Source organism: Rhincodon typus, chromosome 6 (genome assembly GCF_021869965.1).
Source record: "Rhincodon typus isolate 14 chromosome 6, sRhiTyp1.1, whole genome shotgun sequence".
NCBI classification, from domain to species: Eukaryota; Metazoa; Chordata; class Chondrichthyes; order Orectolobiformes; family Rhincodontidae; genus Rhincodon; species Rhincodon typus.
In genome coordinates, this window is record NC_063337.1 from 46,421,388 (window position 1) to 46,436,342 (window position 14,955).

Sequence of the window (14,955 nt, forward strand, 5' to 3'; positions counted from 1 at the left end):
CCCTTTTCTGATGAAGGGTCTAGGCCCGAAACGTCAGCCTCTCTGCTCCTATGATGCTGCTTGGCCTGCTGTGTTCATCCAGCCCTGCACCTTGTCTCGGATTCTCCAGCGTCTGCAGTTCCTACTATCTCTGGGCATATGTTTAAGGTGAGAGGGGATAGATTTAAGAAGGACCTGAGGGGCAACTTCTTCACTCGGAGAGTGGTGCATATATGGAATGGGCTGCCTGAGAAAGTGGTTGAGGCAGGAACAATCGCAACATTTAAAAAATATTTGGATAGGTGCATGGATGGGAAGGGATTAGAGAGATTTGGACCAAATGCGGGCAGTTGGAGCTTGCTGAGTGGGTGCAGTGGTCAGTATGGACCAGTTTGGGCTGAAGGGCCTGTTTCCATGCTGTATTACTCTATCTGATGATCACCCATTCCCTTCCTACCTGTGTAGTCCTCACCTGCAATGTGAGCACCTCACTAAACATGCTATCCATGACGTTCACAGCAATCTCAGATCCTCCACAGTGAATCCACCTGCAACTCCTGCTCCAAAAAGCTGTTAGCTAGTAGCTGCAGCTGGACACTTCTTGCACATGTAGTCATCCAGGATATTGGAAGCATCCCTTATTTCCCACATTGCGTAAGAGTGCATCACTGTTTTGAGGTCGCCTGACATGACTTCTCTAAATTGAGATTTACTCCCTTTAAGAGAATTTAATTAAACTAGGGACCTTCTTTGATTTCAAATACTTCTATTATAATCAAAAATGCCTACCTTTTATTTCTAGTTCTATTGGGACCATGTCACTTTCTGAACTGCCCAGACCAAGAACCACACTCAGTCTTTCAGTTTCATCTACTCCCTGTCTCACCTAACATCCTGTTTTCACCCAACTCCAAAGCAGTCTCGTTTTGCCAAGCAGAACTGACGTTGCCTCCTTTTTATAGGCCCCCAAAAACAATGCTTTTGAACTGGATCAAACCAGTTATTCAGTCAACCAGCTTCACCTGAGGGTGAATCAGCTGTCTCTTGTTTCAGAAATGTAACTAAAACTATACTCCATGAAACAGAGCAGCTTTTAGTTACTAGATTAAAGAATGAATTTAGCTTGAAAACAACCCCTGAAATTGTTTAATTACCGCTTAGCCTTGAAACTCCCCATTTTTACCCAACTCCAAATCACACTCGTTTAGCTAAGCCGTACTCATAGTATAGCCTCAGACAAATAAGACATGTTGAGCTTGATGCAAAGTCTGTGGGACTATGTTTTTGAAGAAGTCCTGCAACTACTGCAGTACAAGCATGGTGAGCCAAATGGCCCCCTTCTGCACCATAACAATTCTATAACCTATTTTTCTAATCAACCTGTTTAGAGGTGTTATTACACACCTCTGGAGCAGGCAGGACCTCAAACCAGGCCTTCTGGTTCAGGAGTAGGGATACTACCACTGTCCCACAAGAGGACCCCAACAATTTTGTAATTGTGATACTGAATTCAATGCGCTTAAGTTAAATGCTGATTTAATTCCTGCTCGAAGCCCCCCAGTTTTAGCGTCAAAACTATTTTTCTTTTACATGAACATAACAGTACGTGTACCTTGAAATTACAGTTGGTTATCAGTTGCTAAAACATGTTGAGGGAGGATTTTTATTTCCGTAGCATCTTTTAATTTTGGGGAACAAGTGCAATAACATTCAATTAAATAATCAGTGTTGAGTTGAAAGATGGAATCACATGTATTCTTTGTTTTTGCACAGGTCATTGCAAGAAGAAGGAGAGCAAAAAATTGAGAGGAAAATAGAGGAGGTTTGTCGATTTGCTTTTTTAAAAAATCCTTCATTGTTCTCTTTGAAGTGATGAGGGGAAGAAATATTAATCAGTTCAATATTGTAATGATCAAAGAGAGAGAGTGGTAATTAGTCTTCTGAATCTTTGAGTTTTCTAGGGGTTCCATTAAAGAGTGTTTTTACGATGCGACTAATGTAGCAAGGTATTGTCCACCCAGTTTCCTTAAAGGCTTAAGCAGAACCCACCTAGTATGAAACTGGTTCTACATAGATGTAGACTAGGTAGGACCGACAAGTTTTTATTCCAGGAATAGTATTTGCGAACCAGTTGTGCTTCTCTGACAATCTAGAAGCCTGAAAGACTTTTTTCTTTTTCATTGAACACGGAACTTGCTGCAGTAGAATTTGAACTTGAGACATTTATAAATCCACTAGCATAGTCACAACAGAGTACTATCTGAATTTATTTTCTTAAATTTGCTTTCTTGCAAGCTGCGCTGCAGTTCTGCTTTTGGGTTGCAAGTATATTTCTTCAAGAAAATATTTTAGGTTTATTAACTATGATCATAAAGTAATATTTTTAATCACCTTGTTCAGGTATATTATGACAAATTTCCGAAGCAGGTGGGACATAAACCAACCCTTTTGGCTCAAAGGCAGGGACACCATCACTGTGCCGCAAGATCCTTTATGAACATAAAGCATGTTTGTGTAAACGTAATTAATTAACTATTTTCCCCATATGAGTTGGTGAATTCTGTGTTAGCATTTGCACCAATCATTTAGAAATTGATTGCATGTACTCAGAATCAGTGCCTGGGCAGGTTTGAATAATTGGTTCTGTGTCTTGGCATGATCTTAACTTTTCACATGCAGAATCCTTGAGGTGGCCATTCTTATTTTACTTATTTTCATTCCTGTCCCTGTTTGTTGCTATATGGTGCTCTCTAGGAGACCCTTTGCCTGTGCATCCAACCTGTTGCTTATTCCCCTAATCATTCTTATATGCTGCCCCTATTCTTTACCATGTTCTGACTTGCACATTATAGTTCAAATCTGAAGTTTCAACTAGCTTATGGGAGATCTCCCTATGTGCCTCTCCCATAACTTTGGGTAAATTTTTACTGTTTGAATTTCAAGATCATGCAGTATTAACTTCAAGTTACAAATGTTTTCAGTCCTGATTCCTTCAGAACTTCTGAGTAAGTCAAAAGAGCAGCATCAGAATGAATGCAGGAATGGACCTGGTTTGATATGGGATTCACAAAATACAAGAGCGAAATAACTCCACAGAGGCCGGTATCCTATCACCAGGTCACACTTACGTGAAGAGTGTGTACAATCCATATGGGAGAAACGTCTAAGGACTATGTCCAAGTTCTCTAAGTGCTCCTTATATGTCTTATCTATTATTATCACATCATCTAGATAAATGGGGACCTGGGGTAGACCTTGTAAAAGGTTCTTCATCATCCACTGAAAAGTTGCATAGACTGATGATACCCCAATTTGGCAGTCTTGTATATTGGTACAAACCCTTATGGGTATTAATTGTAGCATACTTCTGGAAATCCTCATCTAACCACAAGTGCAAATATGCATGGCTCATGTCCAGCTTCGTGAAGGACAGCTTCCTTGCCAGCTTTGCGTATAAATCCTCACTGTGAGGGATTGGGTATTTATCCAGCTGCGACAAGCAGTTTATTGTTTGTTTAAAATCCCCACAAAGGCAAACTGACCCATCAGGCTTCACAATCGGTACTATTGGTGCTGCCCATTCTGCAGAATGTACTGGTTTGATGATTCCTTTGCTTTCCACCCTTCTGATTTCTGCCTGTACTTTTGCCCATAAGGCAAATGGCACTGCGTGGCCCTTCCAGAATTGTGGAATTGCTTCCTGGTCAACATGCAAGGTGGTCTTGGCTCCTTTGACAGTCCTTCCTGAGAAACCTCAGAGTATTTAATTAGGATTTCACTCAGGCAACCTTTTTCTAATTGAAAAATGTTGAGAAAATCTAGGTGAATCTTTCTGAACCAATTTCACCCCATCAAGCTTGGGCCCGAGCCTTTTACTAACTGAACCAGCTGCTTCTCATAAGAGATCGGAATTGAAGTTGTACCCTTAATCTGTAAAGGTTCCCTGGTACAGGTTCTTGGTCTAGCCGGGGTCTTGCGCAAACTTGAGGGTTGGAGTCCAGACTGAATTTTATTAAAGATTGATTCTGCAATTATTGAAATGGCCGTGCTGGTATACAACCTCCATTAGAACTAGGTGACCATTTGACCATACGTTTATTTTGATTGCTTAGCAACATCCAAATCAGAACCAATCTAACTGTTCCAAACCAGATATAGGTGGACTTTCCAGGGCGTGCACTGTCCTGGATACCGGCCTATGAGTTCTGTTACTCAATTTAGATCTAGTGGGACTCTTGATGTCTCTAGTCCGCATACCAGCAACAATGATGGCTTGCCGGCCTGGATCCTGAAGAAGATGTTAACTCTTTGGCTGAGGCTGGGCTTTGTTTTAGGGTTTTGCTGTGGGCTGGCCTAGAGACCCTCTGTTCAGGATATGTCCTGAGTGAGGCAATGCAATTCCCTTCACTGAAGTGGTGTTCCCCAAGGTCATTCGGACAGGTGAGGGTTTCCACTTTCATCGGAATAACCTGCAACTCAGATGCTGCACTTGCTGCATTTTCCAATGGTAAACCCAGTTAGAAGTCCAGTTGGGCTTCAGCCAGTAGACACTTTTGCCTGGTCACATCACTAATCCCACATACCAAATGATCTCTCGGCATCTCGTTTAGGGTTAAACCAAAGTCACATGCCTCTTCTAGTCATCTTAACCTAGTCAAAAATCCCGATGCGGATTGTCTTAGTTCTTGAATTGCCGAGTAAAACTGATAGTATCTCAGACTTAGAGGAGGCTTGGAGTCGTAATATTCCTTAATTAAATCTGTCAATTCCTGAAAGGTTTTCATATTTGGTACCTCAGGGAAAGTTAGGCTCCTAATAGCCAAAAAAAAGCTGCGGGTCAACAAGCTGTCAGGAGAATTCCTTGTTGTTTTTCATCTGTCCCAATATCATTTGCCTGGGGGCAAAAATCTCACATTCTTTCCACAGACTGGGCCCAGTCTTCGACTGCAGGATTGAACGAGTCAAGCTTCCCAAATATTGGCATGATGCCAGAAGTGCTTACCGCAACTCAAAGACAGCTGTTGCAAACAAATTTCTTCAGGACTGTGCTTTTCTCTCATTGCCACTGAAATAACTCTACAGGGGCTGGTATCCCGAAACCAAGTCATCCTTTATTTTACACCTGGAGAGTCCTTGATGCGATCCACCTCCCTCAGAGCCAGCTCTGAGCGAACAGAACCTCTGATGTAAACAGGAATATGTGTCAACCAAGGCTCCTTGATTGGGCCAGGTTAACAGCCACCTGGCAGACCTCGTTGCAATCAATACGAAGAGAAAACCCAGAATGCAAATCCCGGCAGATACTTCCAAATGATTTTGAAAATTTAAGCCGATGGAAAGAGCTTTATGCAAAATGTTTTTATCTTATTTTTTTCAATTCCTTGTCTAAACAATGGGGAAAGGCTTTCTCTGTGTTGTATGTAATAAATAATAATAAAATTGTTTTCTGTAAATGAGTTTTCAGGTAGATACAGATGCATAGAGAAATCCTCTGTCGCTGTTTTGAAACATTGCAAACCTTAACCCTCGTGGCCTTTTTTTTTGATTTTTGCTTTGCCAAATGTATAGAAAATTGAACAAGACAATTTTAGAAGGAAAAATTACAGTCTTTAACAATTTGGGAGAGAATGCAAATTTGAAGGCAGATTTTGACATGTTTCTATTTTCCAGGCTTTAGCACCCTTGAAAGAGAAAATTAAAGAAATAGAAACAAGGTAAAGATTGCTTTTGTTTGTCTGTATTAATCTTTGATCGTGTAAGTGACAAGTAGAGAAATGGTTGCAGGTTTCTGCGGAGCGTAAACTTGGTCGTGGAATTAGGTTGACTGATATTATTGTTTATAAATTGTTATAAATTCTGTGTAATGTGTGAATTTGTAAATTCAGTTTGCCTCGTTCATTTTGTTCCGTATAGTGAAGCAGATCCATTTTATTTCAAAGGTGATGCTGACTGGAAATAGGAAGAATGACACAACAGATGTCATTGTTTTAGCTTTGCTGCTGTGACTATGTTTTGCTTTGGTGCAAGTTTTGTTTCATTTTGCTCTCTATTGTTAATGCTCAGTTTATATCTCCATGCCACTACAGAACCTTTTCTGTACGCTTTCCTTGAAACAAACATCCTTCCTCCACTTGCTAAATAGCCTTGACTGACTTCAGAACTTTGAGACATTTTAAGTTTGAGAGCTGTATTTAGATTGGCAATTTGTTGAACAAATTTACTTCTATTGAACTTTATTACAGAAATATCTTTGTTTGATATGAGCAGTTACTTTTCGTACTAGAGGTGTAGTTAATAATGATATGGTGTACATAAGTCATAAAATTCTATTTGTTTATCCACCTCCAGTGGCTTTGTGTCTTTTTGTTAATAGTGATCTCTGTAGCTGGTGTGTTGGAGGGTACAATAAAGTACACTGCAGGAGGGAAGAGTCTGATGTAAATGCAGTGGTGAAGTAGACGAATTAGGAATTCTATGTTTTACTTAATGGATCATTTAGAATATTTTTTGTTTCCAACAGCATATCTCAAAAGTATCCTCCAGTAAAATTCCTGTCTGAAAAGGATCGCAAGAGAATTCTGGTATGTCTTTCTTGGCTTCCTGTTGGTCCGTCCAAGCAGCTGTATAGTGAACTGTTTTTTATGTAAGAATATTTCAGGCCTTTAATTTCAGTTTTTTGTTAGTTCATTAACCAGGAGCAGGGGTAGCGGTGTAAATCTTTAGAGAGAGCAGTTCTAGTAACCCGGTTTGAATGCTAAATTTAGCATACTTTCCATAATTCAGAATTCTGTTCTGAGTTGGCCGAGACCTGAAGAATGAGTTTGTCAGGCTAGACCAGTTGTGCAAGGCACACATTGATGCAATGGTGTCACTAGACCCAGGCCAAATATCAGGCTGCGTTAGGTTTAATAATAATAGGAACATGTTTAGGCAGATTTCTTCAGTTAACAAAGAATTACTAGTCTTTTTTAACAAATAAAACTTAAACAAATATGCAAAGATTATTCACAGAATGAGATTACAATGTTCAAAATAAATGACTTGTATTCCAACATCCCCAACTTAGCATGAGGCAAATTTGAGTAACAGACAAGGTATGGTCAAACACCACACAAAATATATCAAACAGAAATTGTGACTGCGACAGGTCCCACTGGTTTTTGAGCAAGTTGCCCCCCATCCCTCCTGAAACCAATATTGGTGTACTTTGGATCACAATGGCTTTTCAGCAGCACAGCTGAACAGTTCTTCTCTACATGGAGCTTACTTCTGTCATCATCTGTCATCTTCTCCAACTAACTGTTACCTGGAATCTACTCTTCTTTGACTACTGAATTGTTTTGAGTAACCTATTGAAAGCAAGCTGGATCCAACTATTCTGCTATAACCAATATTTTGGAACAGTCAGAGGTAGCAAACGTACTCAAACGTAGCATTGACGTGGAACTGTCTGTTCCCTGAATGTTCAGAGACCTGACTCTGATAGCACAAAAATGCACCACATAGTTGCTTTAGAAGCAGTTCAGAGATTTTTCTTGAGCTGAAGGACTTCTGTAATGGAGAAAGTTTGAATAAGTTAGACCTGTATACATTGGAGTTTAGAAGATTGAGGTGTAAGCTAATGGAAACATACAGGATCTTGAGGGGATTGGATAGGGTGGATGCCAGAGGAAGTTTCCTCTTGTAGGGAAAGTAAAACTATAGGACAGAGCTTAACAATGAGAGAGATGCTTTTGAAATCACAAGTTTTTTTCACTTAAAGTTTTGTTAAAATGTGGAATTCTCATACCCGATGGAAGTTATCCAAGGCTGAGTGAGGTTGCCCTTTTGACAGACAAAGAAATTGAAGGTACCAATAGGGAAGTGGAGCTGAAACCCAACTGAATCAGCCATGATCTTATTTGAATGGTGAAGTAACCTCAAAGGACCAAATGACCTATTCCTTCTTTTATGTTCTGAGGAAGGGTCACTGGACCTGAAATGTTAACACTGATTTTTTTCTTCACAGATGCTACCAGACTTGCTGACCTTTTCCAGCAACTTCTGTTTTTGTTCCTGATTTACAGCATCCTCAGTTCTCTTGGTTTTTATTCCTCTTTTTATGTTGTTTTCAAACTTAATGTCGTGTTCAGTGTGTCACGATCACTATTAACCCTGCTTCGTTGCACAATAATAAATCCAAATAGCTCTATCTATTTTAAGGATCTGCTGTACCTTCAGAAAAAGTGACTTTGGTTTAATTTTCAAATGGTACCATTTTCCAAGTGGACCTTATTCTCTGCATTATTACCTGTTAAAGTTAATGTCCTGTTCTGCCCTATTCAGCTTGCCTGCAACCACATGATACACTTTTATGTTGCTTCTCAGTTTTGTCTTTTGATTTCTAAACCTCCTTTCACCCAAATCCACCTTCCACTCTGTTTTTCCCTCTGACAACATTTGTTGCCATACTCTTGTGTTTGCATGCTTTGTCCATTTCTGTTGCATTCTAGTTACCATTACCCACATCAGTACCATGTGCTATTGCTTTGTCCTTTCTCTCTCTCTTTTAACTTTTTAGATCTCCCCTCATAAACTATCCCCCAAGCATTTGGCATAAACCCTTCTCTAAGGCCTTAGTTATATGACTTACTATGACACTGGTATCAGGTGTGGTTCAAATGGAAACCATGCCAATAGTCCCTTTCTCTCCCAGTAATGGTGCCAGGGTCCCTTAATCAAAACCCATTTCTCCCAAACCAATCCTTGAGCCATGTCTTTAACTGTGATCCTATTTACCCGATGTCAGTTTGCTTTTGAGTCAGGTAGTAATGGAGAGATTATTAGCTTTGTGGTTCTGTTTTTTTTAATTTAGCTTTTAGCTGTCATATTCCTTGGCAGAATCTCTTTTAGTTATAACCATGATACTGATATCCAAGAGCACCATGTGGAATGTTCCTCCCCAGCCCAAAGAGATTATACCGTAAGCCCTCATTCTGTGAATGAATGAGTTAAGAAAAATCCTTGGCCCTCTGGCTTCTTACATTGGCTATAAAGAACTGTATCTCTTTTCCACCGAAGTGGAAGTTCAATACAACCAGTAATCAGATGAGACTCTAGTTTCGTTATTCACTGATTTGTTTGGGCGTATGTAAGGGGAATTACACACCCCCGAAGATGGCACATGAATTCCCATGGTTAGTTACATTTGATTACAATTGTACTTTTTCAGCAAGCCTAGGTCACTTATATTAATCCAATTATATAATTTATGGTCATCCAACTGTACAGTTAGAATTGTTGTACAATAACATTCTTCAGGTATCATTTGAACCTCTCACTGCTAGCTCTGCAGAAATGGTTACTGCTTGCAGCTGGTTTTAGCAATCTGATTTGTACTGTTTTCAGCCGGGATCTTTCACAGCCCTTTTACCCCTAAAACTTACTGTGTCCCCAATTATAAGCATGTTGCCTTCTACTTTCTCTCTTCTGTTCCTACTTCAGGCCCTGCTCTTGACCAAAAAAGCGGCAAGAACTTGTTGGGCAGTTGCTGAGGCTCCTTCATTGCTACCTTCAGTGTCCCTGTCCATGCCTCACTCGCAGTCTCTCTCACCTTACCAAGGAACAGTTCAGAAGTATGTAGGCTAATGGGTGTGACTGTCTCCTGGAAAAAGGTGACCAGGAAACCCTGCCCCTCTATGCATCCAATATTCGAACTCCATTTTATATGGTAGTGGTCATGGGTTTGAAAGATGCTGTCTGAGTAGCTTTGGTGAATTTCTGCAGTGCATCCTATAGCTGGTGTACACTGCTGCTTCTCCGTTGGTGTTGGAGGGAGTGATTGCTTGTGGATATGGTGCCAGTGAAGTGAGCTGTTGTCCTGAATGATGTCAAGCTGGAGTTTTTTTGGTGCTGCACTCACCCAGACAATTGGGGTGTATTCCATTGTGCTCCTGACCTGTGCATTATAGATGGTGGACAGACACTGGGGAATCATGATATACACTGCAGGATTCAGACCTGCTCTTGTAGCCACAGTATTTGTATGATTAGTCCAGTTCAGTTTTGAGGCAGTGGTAGCCCCCAGAATTTTGATGGTGGCAGATTCGACAATGATAATTCCAATGAAAGTCAAGGGATGATGGTTAGATTCTCTTCTGTTTCAGGTGGTTGTTACCTGGCAATTGTTATTTACTACTTTTCATCCCAAGCCTGGATGTTGTCCCTTTCTTGAAGCATTTCCACGTGGAGAGAGTTTTATTTCATAAATTAGATGTTAGATTAGAACTGTTGTCTGTAGGATAAATTAAGTATGTTAAGCTGTTTAACATAATACTTGCATCTCAGCAGTAGTAGATTACCAAGCAGGATTAAAGGAATAAAATCCTAAAACTCTCCCAACAATTGCCTATCTGCAACTAATTGATAAGTTTGAACACTCGCCAGCTGCTAGAGACTGAAGAAAGTTACACCTCCCACCCCCTCCACACTGCAATTCCCACTTGTACGAAATTACCAAGTTCGCACTTATTCCTCACGGACCTTGGCTCTGGGACCACATTAAACAAAAATCTGCAGCCGTAGGCAACTTATCCCGTGATGCTCAGTAGGGTGGTGCCTTAATAATTGTTACAGTCGCTTCAGACATCTTCGTTGTGTAAGATCATAATCTTTGTATTTCACACTTGGCTCTGAATTCTCCTTCCAGCAGAGGAGAAGTTCATGCAGATGGTGTAGGACTGCTGGTTTCTTTGGTTGACTAGTTCATGTGGTGTTATATCAGCATGTTTTGGAGTTTTGCCAGTGGAAAGCAAGTTAATAACTTTGCTAGTTTCTTCCATGATGGATTTAATACCCGGCTGTATCTTGACATCCAAACTTTACAGTAGCAACACTTCCTTGGAAACTATTTTCTCCATAGAGCTTATAAAAGATAGTGATCTACCTATTTTTCCAACTCTCGTTTTTAGTCAGTGATGACCTTTCCCTTTTTTTTTCTTTAAATGGACCTGTTGTCTTTACTGATGAATCTGTTGCTTTCTTTGATCACATTGATCATGCCTCTAGCATTCTCTGTGTTGAAAGATGTCTGGATATGCTGACAAAATTGTAACTGTACTGATTGCTACAGCGTCTAGCATTTACAATATTATTTACACTAATGTGAATACAACATTTACACTGGACTTTACTTTGAGCAGCTCTAAGTGCAATCAGAATCCTTTTGCCTGGATCTTCCTTCTAATTTGAGAGTGGATTGCTTGGGTTCAATGTCAGTTCCAATCTCAGCAATGTTCGCTTCAAACTAGTGGCCGTTTATTTGCTCCTGCTTTTTATTGTGTGGTATTGTAAATGCCTTGAGGTACAGTGGAGTTATAATTTTACAGCTTAAAGCCTTATATTATTAATAAGAATAGTTTGATTTTGAAGTTTTCTTACTTCCTGTGTACGTCTAGTCAGTTGAATTAGTCTGCATTCTATCCACCTCCTAAATATTACCTCCTGGTTATTATCTTAACTGTCTTTACCCCACTCCTCCATGTTTATTATTCCAGGCCATTGATAATTATGCCACAGAAGTTAGCTAATGTCCAGTTTGATGCTGATTTGTGTATCTTTTCACTCAAATTGAAAATGGATAATATTATAGTCGCTATTTTCCAAGATGCTCACATGTACCAATTTTGTTACGGTTTTGAGCTTTCTGTTTGGATCTTTGCAAAACCTTGTTACAGATGTACACAGCCCCTCTTATATAGTTCACTGCTTTTTTTTGTGTGTGCTCAATGTCTTTTTAAAATTGATAACATAGATTGAGTACTGTGAATAAATCAGTTTTTACTTTCTATTTCTTCCTAAGTCTTTACTATCTAAGCTAATGGCACTAATGCAATAATCTTGGGGGACTTCAATATGCAAGTAGACTAAGAAAATCAGGTTGGTTGCAGATCCCAAGTAAAGGAATGTTTACAGAATGGATTTTTTTTTTTTTGGAGCAATTTGTGTAGAGTCCACTCAGGAGCAGGCAATTCTGAATTTTTGCATAATGAAGTATACTTGATTAGGGAGCTCAAGATGAAGGAACCCCTAGGGACAAGGACCATAACATGATAGAATTCACCCTGCAGTTTGAGAGGGAGCAGCTTGAATCGGATGTAACAGTATTACAGTTGAGTAAAGGCAACTGCAAATTCACAAAGGGAGGAGTTGATTAGAACAGAAGCCCAGCAGGGAAGACAATGGAGCAGCAAAGACAGGAGTTTCAGGGGGTAAATTAATGAGGCACAGCATAAATTTATACCAAGGAAGAAGAAACATACTGGGGGAAGGACAAGGCAACTGTAACTGACAAGAGAAATCGGGAACGGCATAAAAGCAAAAACATAGTGTGGTGAAGATTAGTAGGAAGCCAAAGGATTGGGAATCCTTTAAAAATCAGTAAAGGATAACTTTCAGAAAAAAAAAATCAGTAAGGGGAAGAAGATGAAATACGAGGCTAATTAATATAAATGATTGCAAGAGTTGAGTTATTTATCGATATAAAAGGTAAGAGAGGCAAGAATTTGACGTTGGACCACTGGAAAATGAGGTTGGAGATGGTAGTAATCGGGAACAAAGAAATGGTGGAGGAACTGAACAGGTAATTTGCAGATAACATGGTGTAGAGCTGGATGAACACAGCAGGCCAAGCAGCATCAGAGGAGCAGGAAAGCTGACATTTCCGGTCTGGACCCTTCTTCACATGCTCTTCACACCCTCTGATGTCGTTTGGCCTGCTGTGTTCATCCAGCTCTGCACCTTGTTATCTTGGATTCTCCAGCATCGGCAGTTCCTACTATCTCTGTTCAGGTAATTTGCATTTGCATCTGCTTTCACAGTGGAAAATGCCAATAGCATTCCCAAACTTCGAGAGAGTCAGGTGGCAGAGATGAGTGTAGCAGCGAGGAGAAGATGCTTGGGAAGCTGAAAGTTCTGTAGGTGGATAAATCACTTGGAGCAAATGGGCTACAGCCTAAAGTTCTGAAGGAGGTAGCTGAGGTGAATTTGGAGGCATTGGTGGTGATCTTTCAGGAATCACGAGTCAGAGGGTTGCAAAGGACATGAATATAGCAATGTAGCATCCTTGTTTAAGAAAGGAGGGAAGTAGAAGGTTGGAAGTTATAGGCTGGTCAGCCTGACTTCTGTCGTTGGTAAGATTTTAGAGTCCACTAATAAGGATAAGATTGCAGAAAACCTCAAAGTGCATAGTAAAATAGGTCTGAGTCTTCGTAGAGTTAACGAGCAAGTTAAACAAAGGATAGACAATGGACGTGATCAATTTGGTTTTCCAGAAGGCCTTTGAAAAGGTGCCACACAGACTGCCAAGTAAGAGCCCACGGTGTTTGGGGCGAGGTATTGGCTTGATAGACGATTGGCTGACAGGCAGAAGGCAGAGAGTGGGTATAAAGGGGTTTTTTTCAGGATGGCAGCCACTGACTAGTGGAGTTCCACAAGGGTCAGTATTAGAACAACAACTATTCATGTTATATATTAACATCCAGACGAAGGCACGTTCCAGTAAGGATGGTAAGGTAAGGGGCCCTTGGAGAGGGAGGTTGTGAATTTAGTCAAAAGGGAAAAAGAAGCACAGGTAAGGTTTAAGAAGCTAAAATTGGACAAGGCCTGTGAGGAATATAAAGGAAGCAGGAAAGAACTCCAGCAGGGATTTAGGACAGCAAGAAGGGGCTGTGAAATGACCTTGGCAAGTAGGGTTGAAGAGAATCCCATGGTATTCTATACTACATCAAAAACAAGAGGATAACTGGGGAGAAGGTAGGACCACTCAAAGATAAAGGAGGGAACTTGTACTTGGAGGCAGAGGATGTGGGTGAGATCCTAAATGAGTGATGGATATGGAGGGTAGCGGGATTTGTCTGGAGCAAGCAAATATGCTGCGGCATTTTGAGATCAAGAAAGAAGTGGTGTTGGGTCTCTTGAAGAGCATTAAGGTGGATAAGTCCCCAGGGCCTGATGGTATCTATCCAAAGTTATTAAGAGAGGAGATTGACGGGCCCTTGACTAAGATCCTTGTTAGCCAGTGGAGAGGTTCTGGACGACTGGCGAATAGCTAATGTTGTTTCTCTGTTCTAGAAGGGAAATAGGGACAATCCAGGAAATATAGACTGGTGAGTCTCACATTGGTGGTTGGGAAGCTATTGGAGAGAATTCTTATGGATAGGATTTACACGTATTTGGAAAACGTGGCCTAATTCGGGACAGTTAGCATGGCTTTGTGTAGGACAGGTCATGTCTAACTAACTTGATTGAATTTTTCAAGGAGGTGATGAAGGTGATTGAGGGTAGAGCAGTGGATGCTGCCTACATAGATTTTAATAAGGTTTTTAACAAGGTCCCTCATAGTAGGCTCATGCAGAAGATTAAGCTGCATGGGATCCATGGTGATTTGGCCGCGTGAATTCAGAATTGGCTTGCCCGTAGAAGACAGAGGGTAATGGTGGCAGGGTGTTTTTTCAGGCTGGAGGTCTGTGATTAGTGGTGTTGTGCAGGGTCCATACTGGGGCTTCCTCTGTTTGCGATTATATATAAATGACTTGGATGAAAATGTAGATAGGTGAGTTAGTAAGTTTGCAGATGATACGAAGATTGGTGGAGTTGTAGATAGTGTAGAAGGTTGTCGAAGGATACAGTGGGATATAGATCAGTTGCAGATATGGGCGGAGAAATGGCAGATAAGAGTTTAATCTGTGTAAGTGTAAGGTGCTGCACTGTGGGAGTTCAAATGATAAGGAAAAGTATACAGTTAATGGCAGGACCCTGAAGAGCATTGTTATATAGGGATCTCGGGGTTCAAGTCCATAGCTCCCAGAAAATGGCCAAGCAAGTAGATAGGTTGGTAAAGAAGGTTATGGCATGCTCACCTTTATTGGACAGGGGATTGAGTACAAGAGCCAGGATGTTATGTTGCAGCTTTATAAGACCTTGGTTAGGTCACACTTA

General features: G+C 40.6%; 1 protein-coding gene across 1 annotated transcript in view; it reads left to right on the forward strand.

Annotated features, from left to right (window-relative positions):
• The window catches only part of uxs1 (UDP-glucuronate decarboxylase 1), a 63,795-nt gene that overhangs the window by 19,722 nt on the left and 29,118 nt on the right, over positions 1 to 14,955 (forward strand). Inside the window, exons 2-4 of the mRNA XM_048598261.1 lie at positions 1,720 to 1,801; positions 5,650 to 5,693; positions 6,500 to 6,560. Coding sequence (XP_048454218.1) covers positions 1,720 to 1,801; positions 5,650 to 5,693; positions 6,500 to 6,560 — 187 coding nt within the window. The remainder of the gene's footprint in view (positions 1 to 1,719; positions 1,802 to 5,649; positions 5,694 to 6,499; positions 6,561 to 14,955) is intronic.